Below are 27,982 nucleotides of genomic sequence, written 5' to 3'. Positions count from 1 at the left end.
CACCTTTTCTAGTTCTCCTTTTAAAATAAAGACTTCAGAGTGACTCTTGGATCCTTTGTCTTCCGTCTGGGTGGTATCTGTGCATTCAATTTGGGAATGAGATTCTTTGTGATATTGAGTTTTGAGGTCAAGTTCTTTATGTGATTTAACATTTGCTTAGGGTGATAGCAGTGGTACTGCATGCCATTTTTTAACAGATATCTGTTTGGTAAGTTTAGAAACTTAATAGATACCAATGAATTGGATTAGCTCTTTAGAAGAACTTTGAGCGTCTGTTGGTATTAGATTGCCACCATTCTGCAGATGGGTCTTCTGAAAAGTCCTGATATCTCTTCCAGACTCTCTAGTATAAGAATGAGTAGATGTGAATAGTAATTGGTGGATGAGGTCACAGCAGTAGCCATCAGAAACATCTAGGGAATGATACTCGCGGCTTAGCCTCACAGCCCCCTCTTCACTTAGCCATTTGGATTAATGACCCATTCATATTCCTGTCTCCTAAGTTTGCCTGTCCCTAGCCAGCCCTAGTTTTTACTTGCTGCATCTTTCAAAACTCAGCCCCTTGAGGTTATGGCCAAGGCCTAGATTCCTTGCAGCCAGCCAAGATCAAGATGATATTGTACCTAAAATTGCAGCCACTGTATCTTCAGTCCCCCTCAGTGATTTCTGTGTATATTCCTCAGCACAGCTCTGGAAGTTTCACAGATCTCCTCACCCTTCTTTGCTCTCTGCCTTAAAACTACCAGTTGTGAGAGCTAAGTAGTTGGATTAGGTTATGGCTTCCCTCCTTCCTTGTGCTGACTGGCTACCCTCACACCTGCCTTTTCAACTTAGGAGCTCAATATCTCTTAGTAGAGCTTCATTCTTATTTTCTGACAATGAACAGTTGTCAGATTGCATTAGCCATAAACCTATATATGATGAACGATTAAATCATTGTCAAGAGGAAATGTGATTTTGAAGAAATGCAAAGTGATTAAAGATGTTATTAAATGCCTTTCCTCTCATCTTAATTTCCAGCGAGTTCTTCATGCCTGGGCTAGTTGATACACACATCCATGCCCCTCAGTATTTCTTTGCTGGAAGTAATGTAGACCTGCCACTTTTGGAGTGGCTAACCAACTACACATTTCCTGTAGAGCAGAGATTCCAGAGCATCGACTTTGCTGAAGAAGTCTACACCAGAGTTGTCGTAAGTATCCTGTGTGTGAGTATTGTATTATGCTTGGTTAGCTATAGACATATAACCCTTTCTAAAGCCGGATTTAAGTTATAAAGTGTAGGCAGTTAAGGCTTTGATAGACGATGGCAATTTTTAAAAGTTCTTCCATAATCCAGTGAGTTTGTGACCACCTCTTCTACACAACTGGACAGTGGCAAGAAGAGAGTTTGAATTTAGGCCCCCAAATCCTCAATCTGGTGGATTTTTCATTATTCTCTTTTACTTCTCATATTTTACATTGCCAAATTTAGGTTTAAATGCATATGTGTATTCCCTTATTCCTGCCAACTCATAATGCTGTTCTGAGGACCATATGGAATAGCTGTGTGACCTTTGGAAAGTTCTGTGACTCACTTTCCCCATCTGTAAAAAATAATGACAGTATCTACCTCATAGGATTGTTCTGATAATTCAGCAAGTTAATATTTGTGAGGTTCTTAAAATAGTTCCTAGCACATGGTAAGAGCTCTATGTGTTTGTTCAAAAAAATACCCAAGGAAGTTTGAAATTAAAAAGTTAAATTACCTGTAGAAGAATGTCATGCATTTGGGTAGGTTTAAAAGGAGGGAAAATAGGATGCTCCCATACGACAGGACCCGTGAGGACGTGACTTGAACATGAGCACCACTAGAGGGAACTCTGGGGCTAGTTCAGTCAATGAGCCGTGTCTCTAGTGTGTGCCAACCACATACAGAAGACTCTGAAAACGTCCTTCCTTCCACTCTTTCAAGAAAATCAGCTCCTTTCTTTCTATTCCAACCCTGTGCCCAGAGCCAGAGCACACCGAGCAACCGGAAACAGCTTCTGCAGCAGAGCAGTTAGAGCTTCACATGTCTTTCATCTGTCCACTGCTTCCTGCTGTTTAGAACACTTGGTCTGTACACCCCTGTATTTTTGTTGGACTCTTTGATAGTTTTCCTCCTAAGGTGTTGACTGCGTGGTAGTGACAGTATTGTATGCCTTCCACAGTGACTGGCCTAGCCACTCAACCAGTTCCCCTAGTCTTGCATCACCCCAGCCTTAAAGAGTAGAAGCAAGTGGTAACATTTATGCACTTGACTCCCTTAATTATAAATCCAGTGTAATTGTGGGGCTCACATAGTTAGCCTGCATCTATGTAACACCAGCAGGAAAACTGAGAAGGACTCAACACTGTATATGAAGTCGCTGACACATTATGTTAATGAGTTTTGTTAACCACACCAAGTCTTTATTCTCAAAATTTATTTTTACCTCATGTTGTTCTAAAAAGGTTTTGAGATAGCTTAAAATTGCATGGTATACAACAAAAGAAAGTGAGTCATCAAATCTCAGCAAAGAAAAAAGAAGAGTGGAAAAATACAATAAAATTGAGAAGTCAATGTATACCACAGGAGTCAGGGGTTGGATAAACTCTTTAGAGTTTGTCAGAAATTAGGCTTTAAATGTCTAGTACCTGATCCAGAGATCAGCTATGAAATTTACACTGTGTACATCACCTTAAAAAATATCACGTTTGTTAAAATAAAGCATATTCATTCCTTATAATGAAATTTAAGGAAATTAATCCCAATATTCCTTTATGTGGATAGTTGCTGTGTTGTCAAAATATGTATGTAAAGATGCTATGGAATCAAAAAGCCCAACTGTATCAGAGTATTCTATTTAGAGGGAAAGGTATCAATAACTATATATCCCTCAGGCAATATCCTGACAATATTAGTTCTTATATCAGAGATTTGTTTAAGTTTTGGATGTTGGTGAGTATAAAATAGGCTTAATTCCTGATGGGTATTTGCATGCATACATATTTCAGATTATGAGCAGGCTCACATACTAATAACTGGATGAGCTGAGGGTATGACCGGCATCTGTTTAAGAACATTGAGATTTGCTCACTAGAACTTGTCGCTAGACTTAAGGTTTCCTGTGGCAATGCAAAGGAGAATAAACAAGTACCCATAAATAGAACCAATAATGGTATTGCTTTTTCTTTTTTCCCCCAGAAACAGTCATAGATCTACTTCAACAAATTTGATCCATAGATTATGCCAGCAGTGACAATCTTCAAATAAAGTATATGTTAGCAAACATCTCCTAAAATTAAGAAAAAAACTCCCAGTAAACCAAACCTAAAAAAAATATGTCTTTCAGCACTGCTAACTGAATGAAAGTTTGCAACTTCAAATAGAGCTGACATGAACTAAAAAGACAAGAAAGTTCAGGAATCTGTTTATATTACAGTTAGGGGACAGGAGAATAAGATCTTTGGTCAATGAACTGAGACAAACTGATTGTAAATGTTCTCTACGGGGTCTTCAACAATTGGGCAGATGTATAAGGGAGGAATTCAACCAGTTCCAAAGACATGATTTGTCACTATGATACAAGGGTGAAGAAAAGGAGAGTCTTCCCCCCACCATCACCATTAAAAAGGCCATTGCTACTGGCCTTGAAGCTCATGGTCATCTTGAGTTTGAAATCGATTTTGAGTTCATAACACTTGGTCTCAAAACTTTTTTGTCAAGAATGACTGAAGAAAGGCTAGAAAATATAGCCTATAATTTGATGTTGTTCCAGACAGATTTCTTTAAAAATGGAAAATTACAAAATAATCATTAATAGTTCTCTGTAAAACGTATGAATATCTAGAGTGGAATTGGGACCTGGGAAGGCCAAACACAGAATTGATGAAGAAGGAAAGTAGCTGCATTGAAGATGGCCTGGCTAGTAACAATTTAAGCCAAACCCTTTTCTTATTTTTTTTAAATTACTTAAGTAATAATTGCAAAGCCTGTTGATTAAATGGGCTGATCTCAGTGGGAACAAACAGGAGTAGCTTTGAGTTTCTCTCCTTCCTTCCCTCCCTTTCTTCCTTCCATCCTTTTTGGGCTATCCCTATCTTGTCCTTGACTCTAGTTTGCGCAGATTCCTGAACTTTCTACTCTTTTTAGTTCGTTCTGGTCCTATTTGAAACTACAGTTTCTCATCCAGCTAAGGCTTTCTTCCTCCTAATCCACATACCCCTCTGCTCAGACCTGACCCCAAGACAGGGGCTTCCTATCCAATACCTGTATAATGTTTCTATTGTTAACTAGAATTTGGTGGTTTTCATTATTTTCTCTTCACTTTTTATTTAACTACATTATTGGGGGTATGATGGACATACATTTTGACATACAAAAATACTGTACATAATTAATGTACACTATAACTTGATGAATTTGGAGATAAGTATACACAACCATGAATCCATCATAGTCAAGATCATAAACACAGATGTCATCACCTGCAAAGTTTGTCTCCCCTCTTCTTTCTTTCTTTTTCTTCCCCACCCTGTGGTAAAAGCCTTTGATATAAAAGGTACCATCTCAACCAATTTTGAAATATACAATAGTATAGTACTGATAACTGTAGCCACTGTTCCGTACATTAGCTCTCTGGAAGTGAATCATCTTTCATGAATGAAGTTTTGTGCCCTTGAGCCAACACCCCCTCTCTCCCTGGAGTCAGGAATTCCTTTTTTTGTGCTACTCTCTCATTTTGCTAAAACACATCTTCTAGAAGCTTCCTAAGAAAGTTTTTATGGAGGCGTTAAAGATTTCAAGTCTTCGAAAATCTAATCATATCTCTATGCTACAACCATACTTGACTGACTGTTTGCCAGGATATAAATTCTACATTAAAAACAACTTCTCCAGAATTTTGAAGACCTTGTTCTTCTGCCTCCAGCACTGTAGGTGAAAAGCCCAGTGCCACTGTGGTTTCTGTCTTTTGTCTATGGTTGATTTTCTTTTTCTGGCAGTTTTTAGTTTCTTTCTGTATTTATGGACTTAATGTCTCACATTGTGTGGCTTATTTGGGTTGTTTTTAATTCATTGTGCTGGGAATTTGATAAGAATTTTCAGTTTGAAGACTAATATTATATCCCAGTTAATTTCATACCCTCCATTTTCTTTAAAAATTAATTTTAGAACTTTATTCTAAATGTTGGACCTCCGAGAATGAGCCTTACTTTCTTATCTCTTTATTTCTGATGTCCATCTTTCTTTTTCTAAGAGATTATTTCTAAGTTATTCTATAACCTGTCTACTGGATTCCAAACATCAGGTAAACTATTTTTGCTTCTGGAGAGCTCTTCTCCTCTGATTTGCATAGCATTCTGTTCTTGTTTGTGCACATAACATCTGATCTTATTTCTTTGAAGATGTTAGTTTTTTTTTTTTTTTTAACAGAGATTTCTCCTGAACTTGTAAATTATCTGTTTCCTCCAAGCTTTTCATTTTTTTTTTAGATTCTTTCTCCCCTCCCTCCTCTTGTTTATAGCAGGTTTCCTCAAGTGTCTGTTGAACTTTGGGTGTACATGCGTTCATGCCTAAGGGCAATGCTCTGAGATGCTGGTTGGAAGAGCTAGTGGAGATAGCACCTTCTGACTGGTGAACTTTATTATAGGATGAACAGTTGCAGCAATGAACAGGTTCTTAGTGTCACTCCGAGTGTACCTTTCTTCTAGAGCCATTTATTTTCTTTAAGAAAGAATCTTGCAGTCCCTTTTCAGAGTGGTGGAAAGAAGACAGAGAGCCCTAGAGGTTGGCCAGGTTAATCCGCTTCTTCACCTTGTGTTTTGGGACTTGCACCCTTTATGTACTATCCACTTTCTACCAAGAATATAGATCTTAGGGTGGTTGACTGACTTCCCTGGGGAAAAGTAGGACCTTGCACAGACTTCCAGCAATTTCCTGCTGATGCCCACATGCTTCCTACCCTCTTCCCAATTTGTTTCCAGGGTCTTATCCATGTTTTTTGTCTTTCAAAAAGATGTTGAAATATTTCCTCTGCTTCTGTTTCCTCTTATGTTCTTCTTGTGGGTTAATAAATTTGGTTCTTTATTACCATTATGTTAGTAGAAATTTGCTAAGGAAAAAAGATATGTGTGATCAATCTGCCAGGTTTAACTAGAAATCTGGCCGAATAATTTTACTCTATAATAGAAGAAAAAATTTTCTTTTTCTATTACAGTCCCAGATGTAATAAAAATCTGGATAACCTTAAATAATCCTAAAAATAAAGAATTCATTAGTATCACATTTTCTGAATTCTGAAACACAGAACTGTGTGAATCTAGGAAATCAAAAGCATCAACTTCTCCAGCTAACACTTTTGGACTATATGTATTTTTGCCACTTACTTAAGTATATTCCACATCAAGATGGCATACCTTTAAATAAAAACATTTTAAAATTAAAAACTAGGATTCTATTTTCGTCCGCGTATGCCATGTGACTTTTCTGAGCACATGCAATTCAGGGTTTTTGTGGTTTATTTTTAGAGGAGAACGCTAAAGAATGGAACAACCACAGCTTGTTACTTTGGAACAATTCACACTGACTCATCTCTGCTCCTTGCAGAAATTACAGGTGAGTAGATGAAAGCAGAATTTATGGGCACATCAAGAGAAGACAGCCAGGCCATGCCTGGCAACAACTTACATTTGGTGGCAGTCCGGCCTTTTAATTGCTAGAATTTGAGCATTGCATTATTTTGCAAATAATTAAGTGTCTATGTATAACCTTAGCCCTTGAATTTCTTTTTATTGTTTAGGTCATTTGATTATTTATTTATGCTTTCTCTTTCAGAATAGTGTTTATGAATCCAGAATAATGTTTGTGAATTTTAGTGTTTATGGATTTCAGTTTTGTGTATTAATTTAGGGCTTTTTTAGGGCAGTTTATTAATTTTAGCTATTGCAACAGTTTATTACATGATAGTCAAGAGGCAGGTTTTGGTTGTTGGCTAAACTCAGGACACAGTGTTAAATGAAACAGAAAATAGAGTCTCTGCTCTTGAAGAGACAGAATAGTTCTATTTGTGGTACTGTTACTAGGTGCCAGATGTTATACGAAGCACTCTATATGGATTAATACATCTGTATACAGCCCTCTGAGATTGGCATTGATATTCTTTATGCACAGATGCTTAGAGAGGGTAAATAATTTGTTCAAGTTTGCATGGCTAGTACATAGAGCTATGATTGGATTTAGGTTGATGATTCCTAAACTCGTACCCAGCACACTGCCTGGCACACAGCAGGCACTCAGTAAATACTGTGAGCTGCTGGTGGATAAGAAGTTTATGCCAAAGACCTAATGAGTGATGCTAAAAGTAAATATTACAGCTTTCAAAGGAGACCAAGAGAGCCCAGGATTGGGTCATCTGGAAGCCTTCAGGGATAGGGCTTTTACACTGAACTCTGGAGGGGAGAGAAAATGGGGAAAGACTAAATTGTCTACCCGGTGGAGGACATGAGATGGACAGGGGCATGGGGACAGGAATGCCAATGGGGGATGGATACAGGATGCAGGAAATAGAAGAGTTTATGGTGCAGAGGATTCTTTGCATGGTGGGAGGGTGGAGGAGCTGGGCAGACGGGACCGTTCAGATTGTGGAGGAGCCCACAAGTGAATCAAAGACTCAGAGATGGTTTTGAGACAGGTGAGTGATATAATGAAAGTGGTATTTTAAGGGAGATTAATCTAATGGCCAGGTATTAAAATAAATTACAGGGGAAAGAAAGAGACAGATCTTTGAAAGACTCTTTATGCCAGTGGTACAAAAATTGTGAAAACAATTAACATTGCCCATGTAGCTTCAACATTATAGCCAGAACAATTCTTCTATCACCTCTGATGGGAACTAGTTTCTTTAGTACTGAGAGCTGCTAGTACCATACGCCAGACACCTGATGTATGTTATTGTGTACATTTCTTAAAATCCTGCTCACAGCTGGGTGTGGGGGTGCACACCTGTAATCCCAGTGGCTCGGGAGATTGAGGTAGGAGGATCACAAGTTCAAATCCAGCCTCAGCAATTTAGCAAGCCCTGTGCAACTTTAGTGAGACCCTGTCTCAAGTAAAAAAGTAAAAAGGGCTAGGGATGTGGCTCAGTGGTTAAGTACTTCTGGGTTCAATCCCTAGTACCAAAAAAAAAAAAAAAAAAAAAAAAAAAAAAAAAAAAAATCCTGCACGTAGCAGAGACCATTGGGACCAAACCTTAAGCAAATATTATCTGCTGTCTTAGAAGTAGTCAGATAGAGATAAGGTAGAAAATCCAAGTCTGCTGAACTCCAGCACCCAAGTTCTTAACACTGCACCATATTGTGTATTATCTAGAAGAGGATCTATATGTCTATATATGTGTATATATATGTATGTATGTATGTATGTATCCATATACATATATATACACACAGAGACTCAATCCTGGGGGTGGTGGTAGAGTAGAAGATAGTGGGGAGATTGTGAGTGAAGGAAAAAAATAAAGAAAGAAAAAGAAGAAACAGTGTAGGCATGTTAAAGAGTATTAGAATATTTCTCTGGGATATGAGGCTGTTTCCTCCTTTGAGATAAAATGAGAGCAAAAATAGTTATGATATTAGTAAAAATACAGACAAACTGCATATGTAAAAGGAAAAGCTGAATAAGAAGTACAAAGCACTCAATTATTACCTGGGTAGTCTGGGAGTAGGGATGTGGAATGAATGGAAGAACCTTTACTACTTACTAAATATGAGGAATGTTGTTCTTAAGTGACCTGATGTCAGATGATCCTTTACGTTCTTATTGGTGTTTGTCAAAGTGATTTTAATTTATAGGTGTTTTTTAAAAACTCAGAAAAAGCACTCTTTGAAAAAGAAATATGCCTTCAGACCCTTTTCATGTGTGTTTCACAGATAAATTTGGGCAACGAGCATTTGTGGGCAAAGTATGCATGGATTTGAATGATACTGTTCCAGAATACAAGGAGACCACTGAAGAATCAATCAAGGAAACAGAGAGGTAACACGCTAATTGGTCTTGATTTGTCTTTTTGATAAGTATTCTGCTGCACTGATGGAGTTCAAGATGGAGAGAAGAAACCAGACACTTTAAGGACCCAGTTGGGATCAGAATGTTCTGTTCAATGCAGTGTCTTCAACTAGTCCATAGTGAATCTGCTCAGTCACCTTAATTCTTAATGATTTACAAAGAACATTCCTCTGAAGTGCTATACTTGTTCCTTACAGAAACCTCCATGAGGGATCTTTCTTTTATGATACATCGACTGAATGTGGCATAGACTGAGTGACTTGCCTGTACTCAATGTATTAGTCAGCTTCCCATTGGTATAATGAAATATCAGAGATGATAAACTTGAAAGACCAAAGGTTTATTTGGGCTGAGTTTCTGGAGGTTCCAGTACATGACCCAGTGGCTCCATGTTTAGGACTCTGGTGAGTCAGCACGTCATGGCAAGAGTACATGATGGAGAAAATCACTCACCTCCCGAGTCAGGAGGCAGAGCCAGAAAGAGAAGGCTGACTGTAGTTCCACAATTCCTGCTCAGGGGCATGACCTGAGAACCTTCCTCTAGGCCCCACCTCCTGAAGGTTCTACCACTTCCCAACAATGCCACCTGGGGACCAAGCCTTTAACATGTGGACCTTTGAGTGAACTTTACCCAAACCATAGTAGTTACATAGTTTTAAGTGGCAGAGCGAGGACTTAAAACCAGGGTCTACAACTCTAAATTTTGAGTTCTTTTTACCATGACAAGGATCCCACCTTGTATTCAATGTAAAAAAAAATAATAATAATAATAAAGGAAACAGAAGGCATGCAAGAGCACTTATATGGTACTTATTTATTTAAAAATGATGATGTAAGTGAGGAATCATTTATGGAAAAAAATATTATACAAGAAGTTACAAAAATGAGTTACATTTATAGGCAAAAGAACTTTAATTTAAAAGTTTTTAAAAAATACCTAAAGAATATGTGCTCCCTTTGTATAAAACATGAAGAAGCAATAAGATGTACAAAGAAGAAAAGTGCTGTCCATAATTAATCCACCTAAAGCTACCAGTATGTTGGAACTCTGCATCTATTTAGTGTTTTTTCAAGGGACTGTATCCCTCACTACCATTTTTCCTACAATAGAAAGAGAAAAGTTCTAGTTTTATTGTGGAAACATTAAAATGAACTTGTGACTTGAGAAGGCATCTTCTGAAGGTGAAGTGTAGACATATAAGCAGGAAGACTGATTCCTTTTGCTTCCTTGGTTCCCTATCTGTAGGCTCACTGTACTACCTACAAAGGTTCTGAGGACCTTCAAATGTTGCATGTAATCTAAGCAGAGAACATGGAAGGGACCAAGTTCTGCGCTGTTGCTCTTCTGAGCATAGAATAGGGTTCACCAGAGGTTGAGAATTTTGGAAAATTCTCCACCTCAAAGAATAGGATGCCATATGCAGATAGAATCATAAAAAATAGATATGTACAAAGAAAATGAAAGCCTATGTCCACATAAAAAATCATATGCAAATATTCATAGTAATATTCATAGAAGCCAAACATGAATCAGGTTTCACAATGCATCACCTTTAGGCTAGCAAAGGATTTCAAACACCTCACCAATATCATGTACCAGTGAGTTCAGTGAGACACAGAACATTGCAGAATGCATAAAGTGAAGGAAGCAAGTTTTTTACCTGCAGATACTCAGCAAGGGATAATAGAAGCCTAGGATTCTTGGTAAGCTGCTGCCTGGGGCTCAGGAGTAACCCAGTATGGGTGGCTTCTTGTCTACCTACACCCCACACTGCACTACAGCTGAGGGATCATATTCCATTCCTTCTGGTGTTTTATACCTGGGCAAAACTTGATGGACTGGACTAAAGGGTTACAGGACATCCTCTCTAGGAGAAAAAAAGAACAGAGCCTAGGCTTATCTCAGGATGGAGAATTTTCAGCTTATGCTTCAGTTCACTATGAGAACTGCAAGCAAGAAAGGGGTAAGAGCCAGGTCACCAAATGCCATCTGGGAAGTTGTCATTCACCAAGAAGCAGAAACAATCTAAATGTCCATCAGTTGGTGAGTGGATAAACAAAATGAGGCATACTATGGAATACTATTCAGCCATAAAAGGAATGAGGTACTGATGTGTGCTACAATCTTGGGTGAACTTTAAATATGTTATGCAAAAGAGAAAGAACCAAACACAAAAGGCCTCATAGAGTATGATTCTATTTATGTGGAATGTACAGCAAATGCAAATCCATAGAGAAAGTTAGACTAGAGATTGCCTGGGACTGGAGGTAGGAAAGCCCATTATTTGCCAATGGGCTAACTGGAATCTAACTGGGGTGATGAGAATGTTTAAAAACTGGATGATGATGATAATTCCACATCTCAGTAAATGTACTAAAATTATTGGATAGTAACTTAAAACAGGTAAATTTTATGGTATGTAAATTGTATTTTAATAAAAGAGCTTTTGAAAATAGAAATGTCTGTGAGACGTGTACTTTCTGGCTCATATCCCTTTAAATAAGAGTTGAGCAGAAAGTAATTGGTTCTTGTTCCAAAGTAAATATATTTTTGAAAGGGTTGCTTCTAAATTCATAAGGAATAATTTCTTTTGCAAAGACTTTGAAGGTTTAAAGTGGAGCACATTTTCAGATTCCAGCTATGCATGATTTTCTCCTGTGGTACAATAGTGCTTCTATCCATGCTTCTAGCATCCTTCCTCTCACTTTTATCTCCTAACCCCACACAGTTGAAGAGAAAAATTTTAAAAGACTGAGTACAGACTGTTGATATATCTCAAGATGTATCAACACACTCTGGAGTCTTTGTATGACATAGAAAAAAGTTGAAAGACAAATTAATGCATTAAGTCCCTGCTCCCATTTGCTGAGGCCACTGTGTTGGTTACCTAACTAGATAAAACTGGTATATTCCTAAAAAAATTTTTTTATATCAACATTTGTGCATAAAATTATGTTTTAAAGTCTCCAGGAACTTGCTATAGGACCTATAAGGTAAATCCCTTTGTAAAATAAAAAAATTGTTGTTAAAATTACTGTCTTCCTATCCTGTATTACAGATCAGGGCTTCTCCTGAAGATTGGATTTGGTTTTAAGTACGTGTGACCTGCTCATTAGAGTGCTTTTGGTTGTAGGTCATTTTATTGCTTGAGATCATGAGTTTTTATTATTTCATCTTCATACAATTTGGAAATTCTGTTGATCATATTTTTCTTGCCTAATCTGCAGTAGCTTTTCCATAGTACCTTGAGTATTTGACAAGGATTTCCATTGAATTATATTCAACATCCAAGAGATATAGAAGAAAATTCTTAGATATAAATCTTTGCCTAAAAATAACCTATCCTGATGCAAATTTTTTTGAAGTCCAACTTTGTTTCCATTCCCTAGGCCTCTCTCACTTTCAGCATGTCCCCTGAAAAGGAGGACAGAGGGACTGGCATGCTCACAGAGGGGAGAAAGTTCCCACCTTCCTGTTAGCACTGGGCGTGTGCTCAACTCTGTTCATTGTTGTAAACCTTAATTCACATTTTATTTGGAAGCCAAAGAATACCAGAAGGAAGGAAACTATAGCTAAAAACCTTTCCAGCCAGAGCAGAAGGAGCCATTATGCAGGCTTTATTTACAGTTGTCACCATGTGTCCCATTCACTGCATGCTTTACAACCACCTCTGGTCTATTCCTTATTCCAACATCCCCTCTCCCGCAATGAGACTGTGCCCTTGGGAATAAATGGTGATATCATATGAATGAGTAGCTTCCACTTTAGGGGAATTAGCAGTGGAGAATACAATGGCTTCTAAATGCTTCCAGGTGCACAGGACACCATGCTGGTGATATCCATGGAGCACAACATATTGCGATATTCCCCCCCACACAGTTGGAGCTGGTACAACAGCTTGAGTCCTATGGGAATACTCATGAACAGCCCAACTGATGCTAGATGATAACATCCCATTTCCCTGTGATTTTGCCTCCCATCTTTGGCTGCAAATGAGAGAGCAGAGTAATTACTACTTATTAATCTTTAATCAGTGGAGGTGAAACATGTGCAGCATTAGAAGTGCTTGCATGGAAATTAGGACATGTAAGGATCATGTTTTCACCCTTTTAAAACATTGATTTGAAAATGCTTAAATTTTCTAAATTCCCATTTGTTGTTTTATTTCAGATTTGTGTCAGAAATGCTTCAAAGGAATGTAAGTAAATGTGTTCAGAGCTTGCATTTGAATGGCTATACTGTTCATCTTTGTTAAATTGTTTGATAGACTTTGGTCTGTGTACATTTTGTTCATTCCATGCATGAAGAAGGATTTTCCTACAACCTTAAATTGTTGTCACAGTGGATCTGTCAATTCAACTCATTGAGGTCACGTATTTTTTCAATTTTTAAATATTTTTAAAAATTTAAAATATTCAGTTGACAAATGAAGACTTTACATATTTGAGTTGTACAATGTGATGGTTTGATATGTGCATACAATTGTTTAATGATATTCTCAATCAAATTGATTAACACATCCATTATCCCCTGACCTGTACAGTTAAGTCCAAGAAACTGTTTATCCTATAACTGAAAATTTGTACCCTTGAACAATATCTCCTGTTTCTGGACATATGTGTAAAGAAAATAAAATCAGTATGTTAAAGAGATATCTGTACCCCCATGTTTATTACAGTGTTATTCACCATAGCCAAAATATGGAAAGAACCTAAATCCCCTAGACAAATGAGTGTATTAAAAAAATGCAATACAACTACCTCCCACAATAAAATATTATTATTCAGTGATTAAAAAGGAAAGGAATTCTGCCATTTGTTTCGGCATAGATAAATATGTAGAACATTAGTTTACGTAGAATATGGCAGACCCAGAAAGACAAATATTACATGAATTCATTTATTTTTGAGATCCAATAAAATTTGAACTCTTAGAAACAAAAGTTGGGCATTTTTTGCTTTTTAGTGAAGGCATGTGCAACATTGCTCAACACCCTGGGTTTTGTTTAAAACCTGATTTTGAGACCAGAAACTGTTAACTGATTTTATTGTGTTTGATTAATTCCTACTCCAATATATGCAGATTGTGAAGTTTGCTTTATTCCTATAATTGCATGTACTTTTCTCGACTGCAAAACCCCTTGCCTACATGCAACAGGAAAACTATATTTAGTAAGATGGGTGAATTTGATCCTGCATCCACTAAGTTTTTAGTGGATCTAAGTTATGAAAATCTGAGTCACTGCCCAGTTGAGAGTCACCATCGCAAGTCAGCTTTCCTATTCTTGGTGGTTTTCCTCCTCCTCTGGAACTTTTTACTTTCACAGGACTGGTATCTAGAAATGGGAGAGAGGATTTCATGATGTGGGCAGAGGGATAGAACCTGGAAGCTATGGGACTGTTTGGTGGTTACCTATTGCTTCTGATCACTTTCGCACCCTGGTTTGATCTAAAATGCAAGCGTTGTCCAGTCCCAGTGCCCTGGCTACGGCTGCCTTGTTCTCTGTATGTGTCACCAGTCAGTACCCCGTTTGCAGTGCCTTGGCCTTGGTGAATCTAGGCAGACCATGTTACTACCTGCCTCTATCCCAGCAGGTTGGTTCATGGCTCCAGGGGATAATTTCTTAGACCGGCAAGACTGACCCTCCCCTTACAATCTTTTATGATCTGATTGGAAAACAGAACTACTCAGAGTTTCTTCCAATTTAACCTTGGGAGGCTTAGGTGGAATGTTGTAGATCCTTATCCCTGCCACCCTGAGTGCTTCTCTCATGCCCAGCCACTCTCCGTGAGTGGCATCAGAGCTGCTTTTGCATCAGAATAGTTCTCAGGGAGGTTGGAGCCAGCACACTCAAGATGTAGAAAGGGGAATCGCCCCCCAGCCCATTTGCAAGCTCCCAGTACTCTCCCTTTGAAAACTCCTCTTTCTGCTTCCAATGCTCTTCATAAAGGTCGTTCACTCTAGGCTTCATCTGCACTTTAATATGAGAGAAGAGAGCGAAGGGGAGGGGGTGGGAGGGGAGAAGAATCCTCTTCTGCTGAACTTGGTACTGAAGAATATACTCTAGTCTCAGTGGTGAGATGTTTCCATGAAACCCAGCACTTCCACCCAACTTTTAGAATCAGGGTCTGTCCTCAAAAATGAAGAGCAAAGTCACCTTGCTATCGAATATGCATTTTCAGATATGCTACATGTTTATGATATCCATATTTTCCTTATCAATTCTTCTTGATTATTGTCAGTACCCTAGAGTGAAGCCCATAGTGACACCGCGGTTTTCCCTTTCCTGCTCTGAGACTTTGATGGGTGAACTTGGCAACATCGCTAAGACCCACGATGTGCACATTCAGGTAGGTGTTTTTCTTCTGTTTGTGCCTCTGTCCTCACCAGCAAGGTTCTCCAGAACTCTAAGTCATAATTTCCACTTCTTCTACTGAGATCTCCCAGAGTTAAGTCACAACAGGGCGGGAAGTGCCCTGACAGGATGTCACCTAATCCGGTTCTTTAATCCTGCAGGTAAGAAACCTGAAGTTCCTTTTATCGTCAGTGTTCTCCCATCAGTATTCAAGAGACAAATACATCTTGATAAACAAGATCAATGACAGCCTGTTTATTTATTTTCTGTAGAACACATTTAATACATTTATTTCCAACTTCTCTTTTATTTGATACTATCTCAATGTTCCATACCTTTATTCATGGAGGAACCAAATTATTTGAGAACCAAAAAGAACCTAATTTTCACTTCACAAAGTGCATTTAAAAGCCCTTTTGTTCTTAGTTTCTTAATTTAAAATCAGGAAGAAAAAAAAAAGTATATCTTACTTTGTCATTAAGTTGTTGCAATTTAGGAATAACACTTTTTTAAAACCTTGCAGATGGGTTAAAATTGGGAGCTTCCCCTCCCCCACTCAGGCTTAATTATACACTGCACTAAAATTTCTCCTCTTAAGAGTTGGCTATCTTATAGGAAAGGGAAAGTTGGGGCAAAGGCAATACATTAATTCTTTGTTATTTTGTAGATTTTTTTTAAATGGTCTATCTTCTTAAGTCCCATTAACTATTCTTATCTTTCCCATTATTAATACTATTATTATTTATGATCTATAATAATTGAGTTTTGGGTTCAATCTCACACAGTATTCTCCTGGACATAAAATTAAAAACTTAGATGATGTTTCTACTTTGGAAACAGAATACCTCTCTTTCTCAAAGAATAAAATACGAATTATATTTTAAAATATATGAAAAAAATTAAATGAGAAAAACTCAAAATTTTCCATAATGACCTGTATCATCTAGTTGTCCTTTCTTCTCTTCCTGTGTCACTGTATTTTATTTAAAAGTATTTCCTCACGATCAGGATAGATCTCACTAAGTGGAAGAGCTATTTTAGAATATCATTTTTTTTTTAATTATCTGGCTACATATATTCTATCTTTCAGAGAAAGAGAAATGACATTACATTTGCATGTGAATTTTATTTCCCAAAATAATACTTATCACCAATTGGTGTGATATAATTGTTGTTTTAGACTTGGGACTGGGGTGGTTACTCTACAGTGTAGCATCTTAGAAACATTTATGTCCTCTCAGGTTTTATGATACCCAGGAGAAAGATCAGTGTGGGAGTCCCAGCTCACTTGTTTTGCTTGATTTGGATTTTTATGGACTCTTTCTCAATGATTGCAGGATTGTCCAGCTCAGTTATTTCCAAACTGTTTTCTGCTGCAGAACTCATTCAGAAAACCAACAAAGGAGACAGATTGGAGATAGGGTCCCAGAGTCCCAGTGCTGCTTCTTTCTGAACCTGTTTATGCCTTCCACATAATGGATTTCTGTGCGTTGTCAAACATGAAACATGACTAAAACATTTCAGCTTAAAGAATTTGGAAAAAATCACTCATCCAGTGAACACTTTTTACTTGAGAGATGAGAAAATGGAGATGCAAAGAAAAGAACTGACTTGCTCTAAGGCACGCAATCAGGGTCAGAAGTTGGAATAAAACTCAGGTCTCAATTTTCTTATGAGTGAACCATGCTGTTGAACTCAGCTTCAAAGTCAACACTGGAAGAGAAAGGTTACCACAAGCAGCAGCAAGGCTCTCGACTCTCTTAAAGAGCTTTTTATTTTTTCTTGCTATAGTTAGGAATTTGAAAAGGATTGGTTGGAAAAATTTGCCTTGAGATGACACATGCATGCTCATGCGCACATGCACACACACACACACACACACACACACACACACACATACACACACACCATGTTCATACTATTCCATTTGTCACACATATTGGTGTAATGATGCATATAATTGGTTTAAGTAAAAACCCATGCACAGCCTTTGTTGTCCATTGATATGGTTCCTTACACGGCAGGTAGAAACCAGTCACACCATTTTGAGGCAGGAAATAAAACTTCTATTATTTTTCATAAATAAATGAAAATATTATTTCTTTTCTTTTAGAGCCATATAAGTGAAAATCGTGATGAAGTTGAAGCTGTGAAAAATTTATATCCCAATTATAAAAACTACACAGATGTTTATGATAGAAACAATCTTCTGACAAATAAGGTAAATTCTATATCATGGTGTAATCTAGGTAAATGCAGGCATTTACCAAACTAGAATGAGACCCAGTGTGTGTGTGTGTGTGTGTGTGTGTGTGTGTTTGTGTGTGTGTGTGTAGCTTAAATTGACCAGAACTCTCCTCTCAGTCAATAAATCTAAAGGCTTCCTTTGAGGGTGGGATTATCATTTGGTCCAAGAACACTTCAACAGAGCCATTAGCATGTAAATGTGCCTTTCTTTAAGTCAGCAGACACATTCCTAAGGATCCTTTGTATAAGGAATATGAATAAGGATATTAAATTACATATGAAAATTTAAAAGGGGCTATCAGTAGGGCATTGGTTACATTATAGAACATACATAATTAGAATTTTCTTCAACAAAGAATGAAGTGTACAGGCTTCCATGGAAGAATGTGCAATCTAGTTTGATGCCTATGTGTGTGTATTGAGTAACACATTCTCACCTGAAAAAATTGGCTGGAAGACACACATTGAATGTTGAAAATGCTTCTTCCTGAGGGAGAAACCAGAGCTTTTCACTTTTTTTTTTTTTTAAAGTTCTGAGATTTGAAAAAAAAAGAGTGTGTATTACTTTTATAATTAATTATGATTTTATAATTAATTAATACGAGTGACTAGCGACCTCATTACACTAATATACCCTTTGGCCTTGACCTTCAATGAAATATACAAACTGCATGTGGAGTTTACTGCAGCAAATAATTTCTGGGTTACTGGAGATGTGCACATAACTGATTTAAAAGGTTAATACTCTGCATAAATCATGTAAATGCTACATCATAATTTTCATCTGTCTTTACATATATTTCCATATAATTAATAAATTAACCTTCACTTTGCATATTAATTTTATTTGTACAGAGGTTGAGAAAGTTTTACTTAGATTATAATTCTGTGGTCACTGAACCATACCTCCCAAAGGAGAAAGCTATTTAGATATAGGTTTTATACTGAGAAAAAAAAAGAAGAATCTCGAGTAAAATCTCTTTCAAGAAAACCCACAGATATTACCAAGACTGAAAATTTAATGAGATTTCATATGTGTTCCATGCCTCTGCTTTCTTGGACCAATTTTGCCTTCTGGATTAATGTTTATTAGATAGTATATTCCCTAATTTTTATGAAAATGTAAAAATTGGTGAGTTAAAGTTTATTTGATGGTATCAAGATCACAGTTGCCTGTATTAAAACTAAAAGAAGAAATAAAGAACAAATTTTTGCTGGGTAACTTTCGTAGCTTCCAGGTGTTGATGAGGGAAAGCTTACTTCTAGAAAGTTCTGGTGAACATAGGAACATAGTTCTGGTGAACATAGCTCTACAGGTAGCTTACCACATAAACTTAGAAAAGAAAGCAGCTTGACAATTTTCCAAGGTAGAAATAATAAAATCATAATTCTTCAAACTGGTTGGATACTCGATGCTGTAGATCATCTGGACCAACCCTCGTGGTTTTATGGATCAACCAAAAGAAACACAAGTGAAATTCATGAATTTGCTGAGACTTTTGTAGTACAATGTTTTACAGGCCTTTCCTGAAGTCTAAGATTTATATCCAGGAATTTTGCACAAAGAATCATAATTGTTCTTGTAAAGATGATAATAGCCAGTCATAGTTTTTGTCTCTCCCTATCTTGTTTTGAGTGAGTACTGATGTAAGCATTTTTGGGTGATAAACTCCATGTAGAACATCTTCTCTCCAGACAGTGATGGCGCATGGCTGCTACCTTTCTGCAGAAGAACTTAACATCTTCAACGAACGGGGAGCATCCATCTCACATTGCCCCAATTCTAATTTATCGTAAGTAGGCAATAATTGCTTGCAAGATTATAAATGTGCATGTTGCGTTTAGGCAGCCAGATGACTTTGTTCTCTCTGTCATTCATTCCTCCAGGATCTGTGTTATAGTTATGTTTTATTGGGACAGGAAGTAGATAAATGGACATTTACCCATACTGTGGCAAAGGAAAAAAGAATATCGAAAAGAGGATTTTTTTTTTTTTGTAGAGTATGCATTTGAAAACACCAAATCTCCTACAATATGCATTAAAAAAGAACAATGGGAAATACAACAGAAATAGTTTAAACCCAACAGCATTCAAGATGTGAAAGAATGCACATGGCAGGCAGTGTCCCAGGAAGGCAGTCCTGACACTTTTTGGAGTTCTGGAGTTAGAAGGAAGTGCAGTGCTAGTAGAAGCCAATGCTCCACAGTATGCTGGATCTGACAGGATGCCAGTTTACACAGGGCAGCCCAGGAGGGACATTTTGCTATTGTAATTCCCCAGAATATAAAATCTTTTTTTTGGTAACATGTTCTTAACATTTTGAAAGGTTATGAATTCATTAGTGCATCAGATGACTGCTGGATTTTCTCTCCAGGAAAAAAATAAAACCCATAAACATAAAAATGTTGCATCCATTTTCAGTAAATTCATAGATTCCGTGATGGGTGTGCATCAGGGTTTTTACCATGGGTAAATTGCACAAGTAATTTATTTAAGAGGTGATCTTAGAGAGTACCATTAGAGAAGTAAGACAGGAAGGAAGTCTGTAAGGAATCTATATCATCAAGCGAGTTATCACCGTGGGCTCCTGAAGTTTAATTATTGGAGAAATTTCAGGGAGTGAGTGTACAAACAACAGTGATTGGTAGAGGGCTGCTGATGGAGTGAAGGAGCATTAATTCCCTATAATTTCTGACCTTTCCCAAACAAGGACAGAGAGGACTTTAGTAGTAGAAGTCCCTTGGCAAGGGACTTGGAGGTTTTGGCAGTTGGAAGCCTAGGGACTTTGCAAATGGCACAGGTGTGTGTCAGTGGCAGTATGTGAGGGGGACTTAGAGCCACAGGACATTTTTCTGGAGTGTCTTGAGGGGCTCATGAAGCTCCAAGTCTTCAGATATTGTCACATGACAGGGAGTCTTGCCACTGTAACCTTAATTATGGTCTAGTGACCCCATATGAGAAGAAATGCCATCCCTTGAATGCACTGCACAACATCCTCTGATTAAAACAGGATCCGGATTTGAAACTTGGGATTCGAAGTTAAATTTCTTAAGGACACATTTTTGCTTAAATGCTGCTCTTCAACAACTTTGAGAGGCTTATTATATGTTTGATGGGGTTTTGGAAATCACAGGTGTGTGCATTTTTGAGCAGACTAATTTGACCTTCGCATCTTCTTAGACTTTTTTTTTTTTTTTTTTTTTTTTTTTTTCCCAGTGCTGAGGATCCAACCCAGGGCCTTGTGCTTGCAAGGCAAGCACTCTACCGACTGAGCTATCTCCCCAGCCCATCTTCTTAGACTTCTAAGGATGTGCTTTCATTTGTCTTTTTATACGGACAGCACAATATATTAAGATCAAAGTCTTGAGGTCCAGAATTCAGCCCAGGAACTCTCTCTCTTAGTTGCTGCATCCTCAGAGGCAGCATTTGAAATCTCAGACCCGGATTCACCAGTCTGTATCTCTTTTCTAGTTGTAACCGCCTGTCATTTATCTTTCGAGTGCCGGGGAGTAATGGGGTGACACCTTTTCTCACCCATCACAAGGGTCATATCTGACCCTCTAAAACAAAAGGGAGACAAGCTTAACAAATTTCTTTAACCAAATTTTTACATGTATGGAGGCTTTTAGAATAAAAAATCAAAGGCTGGGGAGATAGCTCAGTTGGTAGAGTGCTTACCTTGCAAGCACAAGGCCCTGGGTTTGATCCCCAGCACTGCCAAAAAAAAAAAAAAAAATCTCAAAAGATACAGAGAACTCTGCCTGTTTTTACGCTTGATTTGATGAAACATGGACAGGCATGTAGAAACATAATTGAACGAAAAGGATTTGATCTAATGCTGAGAGACTGAGTGGGAAACCCAGTGAGCCCTGCTGGGCAGATTCTTGGTTTCTCTGTGTAGTATTTTTTTCCTCCCAGGTATGGGGAAGGATCCTTTCTGAAGTGAGGGTCTTATAGCCTTCTATCAAACAAGGTAGGCCAGAGAATTTCTCCATGGCCAGTTCTGAAAGAGAAAAGCAGGGAAAGAAATATTTCTAGGTGTTATGGTTTGTTTTGAGGAAAGGGTGTTCTAGTTTCTGATTCAGTTTTGGAAATAGAAATTTTAGTTTCTGTTTTGGTGCTGGGGATCCAATGAAGGCCTGGCATGCTAAACACATGCTTTACCGCTGATCTACACCCCCAGGCCTGAGAAATTCTAGTTTCTATGGCTTGTCTTGTGAAGAAGAAAGGGATCAGGAGGACAGGAATAGGTTAGAGGAAGTCTATGATTTTCGAGGTTGCTTCTAAGGTGCTAAGGAAGCATCCTTTGGGGTATTGTTTTCTGAGCCCTAACACAAATCACCACTTATTCAGGGTTACAAATTGTTCTGGCAGTAGAGGAAGGGCAATGCTTTATAATTTCTATTTCCTAATATAGAAGAGTGTGTTGGTTAAAAATTACTTAAGAACCAGTTGTGGGGTGCACACCTTTAATTCTGGGTAGCCGGGAGGCTGAGGCAGGAAGATGGCAAGTTTGAGGCCACCCTTGGCAATTTAGTGAGACCCTCTCTCAAAATAAAAACTAAAAAGGACTGGGGGAGTAGCTTGGTGGTAAAGTGCCACTAGGTTCAATCCCCAGCAGTCATTGTTCCCCCCAAAATTTAAAACTGATAAGACTTTTGACGAATTGCAAGGTTTAACGTCTTCATTTAGTCTTTTCATATAAGTGATTCTCCAATTTCCCTTTTGGCTCTTGATGCTTTGTATCTTCCTGAGATTGACCTCAGCCCAGGAATTAAGCTCTTTATGAATCTTTGTACGCCAGGACTTGGATGGCCTGATTTGACTAAGTGTTTGTGGCAGCAAGACAGCTGATATTGTGGGAAACGACATATTTTTTCAGTTATATCACTGTCATCGTTATTAGGTGACCTTCCATTGTTGGAATTGCATGGATCTCCTCTGACATCTTCTCTCTCCACAGGCTCAGCAGTGGCTTTCTCAATGTGCTTGAAGTACTGAAACATGAAGTGAAGATAGGGCTGGGGACAGGTCAGTAGGTGGAGCTGGTGGCATTGGTCATTCAGCAAATAACTTTTTGATGCCACTAATTTGTGACTAACAGTTGTGCATTTAAGAAACATGAGTTTGATTGCCTGGTTGTGATGTCTTACTAAGTATCTTACTGAATAGTGAGATCAGAAGTAATACGATACCCTATGTAAATTTATGATTGCACAAATGGTATGCCTTGACTCCATGTAGAAACAGAGAAACAACATGTATCCCATTTGTTTACAATAAAAAAAAAAAAAGAAGAAGAAGAAGTAATACGGACTTGTCTGTGAAGGGAGACTTCATGACACTAAACCCTGAAAGCCATTATCCCTGTTGGTGGTTTAGAGATTAGGCTATTAAGGACCATTGTTTCTAAAGTGTTTTACAGATTCTTTTAAAAACCTTCTTGATTCACCCCCCACACCCTTTTTTTGTTGCTGTTCTTCTAGCTAGGTTTTACTAAGGTTTGGATTTGTGTGCTTTTTGTTTTCAATAACTTTGTCCTCACAAAGATTATCTCATAAGAAAATGTATTTGACCTAGCTATAGTGAGCAAGGCCAAATTCTCTCTCTGCCAACTTTGAAAACTCAGAGACATGATAAGAACCAGCTTTGCTTTTAACCAGTGTTTGGCCAAAATGGGACTTCTGGTTTCCCACAGGTGGTCTAATGTTCACCCGGCTGAAGGACATACTAGGTGGTAGCTGGGGTAGCAACGTACTCTTTCTTTATAGTGCATTTTAATTGTTTTTCCTGAGCGTGTGCAGCACTGTTCACTTAGAAAATCAGAGTCAGCCCAAATGTTTAGGAATCCTCCATGAGCCTTGTTTTATTACTGTTTGTGACTGAACTTAAAATTTTTAAAAGGAGAACAGAATTGGCCATAAGAACTGATTTTTCATTTTTTTAAAAAACTTTTCAAATTGACACATTAAACTGTACACATTAATGGGGTGCACTATGATATCTACCCGTGGATACATTGTATGGTATATAAATTAGGATAAGCAGATCTGTTTTCTGAAACATTCATCATTTCTTTGTGGTGAAAATATTCAAAATACTTTCTTTCAGCTTTTTGGAAATACATAGTGCATTGTCATTATCTCTAGTCATCCTACTGTGCAACAGCCCACCAGAACTTATTTCTCCCAACAGTGACTTTGTACCTATTCACCAATCGATTTCTACTTCTCCCTCCCAGCTTCTGGTACCAACCATTCTACCCTCAGCTTCTCTTGGGTCAACTTTTTTTTTTTTTAGATTCCACATTATGAGTGAGTTTATGTGGTGCTTGTCTTTCTTTTCTGTTCTTGATGCTTCTGTATGCCTGTATTCCTCATTAAGAACATAAGACTGCATGCATATTGAAATTAATAGTTTTCACCATTTTCTGCAACAACTTAAGTTTTAGTTTGTCACAATGAGATATTTTACATCAAGCAATTAATTGGAAAACACACAATAATATATATATATATTTTATTACTATTTTAAAAAGAGGTTTGATTAGAGGTTTTTCCCAGTTTTACATAGAATCAAAGTAATTAGGATTTTAAAAATTCTAATTTAAGCCTTAAATTATTAAGATTGGGATAACATGGTGATATTATTACTGATGTTAGCTTTCCATTATTAAGATTGGGATAACATTGGGATATCATCACTACTATTAAAGGAAACAAACTAGTTATTTTACTTTCACAGGAAAGTTTTAAAGGTTAAGAAAAAAATGGCCAAGAGTTTGCTACATACTACAGTCAGGTAATATGAAAAATTTAGCAGACATAAAAAATCGGGTAGGTATTGCTTTCAAATTTTCTAGGAAAATTTGATTTAAATTCACTATGCAATTTCTCCAGTTCTTTACGGGATTATATCACTATGGCCAAAAAAGCGTAGGGGACATTCTAGCTGTTACCTATTGGTTTTAAGACCTTCAGCGAAATACCTGGTTTACAACAGCAACAATAACAATGATGACAATACCTATTTTATAAACTTGTTTTGAGAATTAAATGAAAAACAAACGCATGCAAAGTGGTTGGCACAGTGTCTGGCATGAAGCACTGGTCCATCAAGATTTTGGCTTAGAAAGAAGGAAAAAGCAAATATATTGACCAGATGTTTGTTTAAATGCACTATATTAGCTTATTAGCTGGAGAATGCAGTTTCATTTTTACAGTCTATTGCCATAGCCACCTAGGGAGCCACTATTTCCTAGACATGATGTTTATGTTATCAGTTTGCCCTTTTTTTTATAGACTTTAGAAGATATTTAACCTCATACCGTGAATAGAGAGGAAGCCCAAGAGTAGTTCTTGCACTGTGTCTTTAACAAATGTGGGCAAATCTTGACTTGCTCAAGTATTAAAAGCCTGCAGGCAGCCTATCAAAAACCATTGCAAAACAAGAGAAGGCAGTTTAGGAGTGAGAGCAAACATCTAATAATGATCTACTACCTGATCCAGAAGAAAATTTCTAAAAATTTCCATCATCCTTAGGGTATAAAAAGACATGGCACTATGAAAAGACTGCAAATGGTGCTGAAAATACAAGTTTTTAAAGTGGAAAAAGAAAACTGAAAAAAAAAATTGAAATACAAGCATTAGACTCACATGACTGGAGAGATGGCAAATGGCACAACCAACCACACTGAAGAAGTGTTTTGCAGTTTCTGATAAAGTTAAATATACACCTACATATAACCCAGCAATTTCACTCTTGGATGTTTACCCTGGATAAATGAACAAATATGTTTGCAAAAAAGAGTTGTACAAGAATGTTGATGCCTGCTGTATTCACAAAAGCTCCTACCTGGAAACAATCCAAGCAACTGTCAAGCTTAGATAAGCAAATTGTGGTATATTCACATAATGGAATATTATTCAGAAGTCAAAAAACAAACTACTGATACAAGAAAAACATGAATACATCTCAAAAATATTTTTAGTGGAAAAAAAAAACACATAAAACAAGCACACGCTAGAGGATTCCCCTATGTATGAAATCCAGGGACCAACAGAACTAACCTGTGTTCATAGAAATCAGGAAGTGGTCCCAAGGATTGGAGGTGATGTTATGAGAATTAACTGGAAGAGACCATAGAGAATTTGCTGGAGTGGTGGAAATGATTGATATCTAGTTGATTTTTTTTTTTTTTTTTTTTTTTTTTTTTTTTTGGTGCTGGGGATTGAACCTAGGGCCTTGTGCATGTGAGGCAAGCACTCTACCAGTTGAGCTATATTCCCAGCCCTTGGGTTTTTGAAAGGTAGTTAAAGCTATGTATAACTGTTAATATTCATTGAACTGGATATCCAAGTTCTATGCATTTTGTAATATCTTAATTACATCTCAATTAAAGCAAGAAGAAACCAGTCACGTAGGAGGATATGAGAAACAGAATTGTTGTTGCAGAAAATGAAATCAGTGATGTGGAGGAAAAAATTGAGCAAAGATCAGAAGAGGGTGTTAGAGGACGATCCAAGAGGAGGACAGAAGGCACAGTGCCAACATGTGGGGCTTCCTGATGGAGGCCCTGGAACCAATGGAACAAATAATGGAGCTTGAAGGATAATTTTTCTTTTTTTTGAGCTTACCAAGGAACTGTGTTGTAAGTGCTTGCCCCATTTTATGCTAAATTATATCTGAGCATGTTGTTGCAAAATATTTTAATTACAAAGAAAACAAAAATATTATGGAAACATTGATGTAGGGGGGAAAATTCAGTTGTCAACAAAACAATTAAAACAGTTTTCATTCAAATGCTTTTGGTACAATACCAAAGTCAAAAAAGAGTTTGAGGGAGAAGTAGTCATTAGTCAAAAATATTACATCTGGCAAATTCTCCTTTCATATGTGAGAGCAACAAAATTCCCAGCTGGACAAAGCCTTGGAACATATTCTCCCTATGAACCCCTTGAAAAAAATTACTAGAAAGTCTTCATCATTTATTTATTGGTGGGCCAAAATGAAGAGCCATTATGTAGGAAAGAAATGGAACAATAAGATGTAAAAGAAAGCTGGTATCAGTTAAAAAAGAAATAAGATCAAAATATGGAAATTAGTTTAAAAATAAAAGCAAAAGTCAAAAATTTATCTCAATATATACAATGTTAAAAGAAATGTATATTAAAAAATTATCAGAATGGCAACATGAATCAGAAAAAGGCTCCTGGGTCCTGAATACATACTTATTTTTGAAACTGAGTGTCAGATCCTTCAGTTTTGGTTTTACATTTTCTTTATATCATTTGTATGTCTCATTGTGTTATAAAATTTTTAAATAATATATGCTGTGCAAGAAAGAATTTCCCAAGTACTAAAAATTCTTCCATCTTCTGATTGTGTTAACAAAACCCAAGTTGAAGCTTATGTGTAAGATGTACTTGGCAAGTGGGAGCAAAATTAAAAGTGTGTAAAACTTCTTGTCTCAGAAAAAAAGGAGTTGCATATCATATTTTGTTTTTGACTTTGCAATATAAAAATGCAGATTGAGTATCCCTTATCCAAAATGTTTGAGCACAGAAGTGTTTTGGGTTTCAGATTTTTTTTTTAAGTTTGGGAATATTGCATCTACGTAACGAAATACCTTGGATAAGGGACCCAAGTCTAAACACAAAATCTACTTGTGTTTCATACACAATTGACATACATAGACTGAATATAATTTTAGACACTATTTTTAGTGCACCTGCCTTTGGACAGCAGCTCATCACATGAGGTCAGGTGTGGCCTTTTCCATTGTGGTGTTGTCACGCTTTGGAGTGTTTGAAATTTTAGATTTTTGGATTAGGAATGCTCAACCTATATTAAAGATAACCACTTGTGGAATTATGTAGGAGAATGCCTGCTGTCTAAAATATGAAGGATATACGGAAGTCAAAGCAAACATAGTAAGTAACCCAAAAATTATAATCTGAAGGAAAAATTTGAAAGTATACCACAAATTTACATAAGCAATACATATAAATTCATTATAATTAACAACCCACATGGAGCCAGTATCCCATTTTGCAGTGATGATTGCCCATCCTGACTTGGTTGTTCCATTACTACCAAAGCACTTGTTCTTGGATCTCCTTGTGGAACCCAATCCAGATTCCATGCTTTCTCAAAACCCATTATTCCCTCCCTAATTTACCCCTCTTGGATGCCAGTGTACATCACTATAGCATTGCTTGGAAAAACAAATTCTTATTGTTCTTTTTGTTCTTTGCGTTCACTTTGCAAAAGCCCAGCCTTTGATTCTCTTACTGTTCCCCTTTCACAGGGC

The 27,982-nt window shown here is 37.3% G+C and overlaps 1 protein-coding gene across 4 annotated transcripts in view; it reads left to right on the top strand.

Annotated features, from left to right (window-relative positions):
• GDA (guanine deaminase) overlaps nt 1-27,982 on the top strand; it is a 166,007-nt gene that overhangs the window by 58,204 nt on the left and 79,821 nt on the right. For all 4 annotated transcript variants that reach the window (XM_079112039.1, XM_079112042.1, XM_079112040.1 and 1 more), the window contains exons 3-10: nt 1,021-1,192; nt 6,531-6,618; nt 8,931-9,036; nt 13,238-13,265; nt 15,310-15,417; nt 17,536-17,643; nt 19,365-19,462; nt 22,634-22,701. In XM_079112039.1, the coding sequence (XP_078968165.1) occupies nt 1,021-1,192; nt 6,531-6,618; nt 8,931-9,036; nt 13,238-13,265; nt 15,310-15,417; nt 17,536-17,643; nt 19,365-19,462; nt 22,634-22,701 (776 nt within the window). The remainder of the gene's footprint in view (nt 1-1,020; nt 1,193-6,530; nt 6,619-8,930; nt 9,037-13,237; nt 13,266-15,309; nt 15,418-17,535; nt 17,644-19,364; nt 19,463-22,633; nt 22,702-27,982) is intronic.

Source organism: Sciurus vulgaris (assembly GCF_902686455.1).
Source record: "Sciurus vulgaris genome assembly, chromosome: 15".
Lineage (NCBI taxonomy): Eukaryota > Metazoa > Chordata > Mammalia > Rodentia > Sciuridae > Sciurus > Sciurus vulgaris.
Note: the sequence above shows the minus strand (reverse complement) of the source record. Positions and strands in the feature narration are given on the sequence as shown.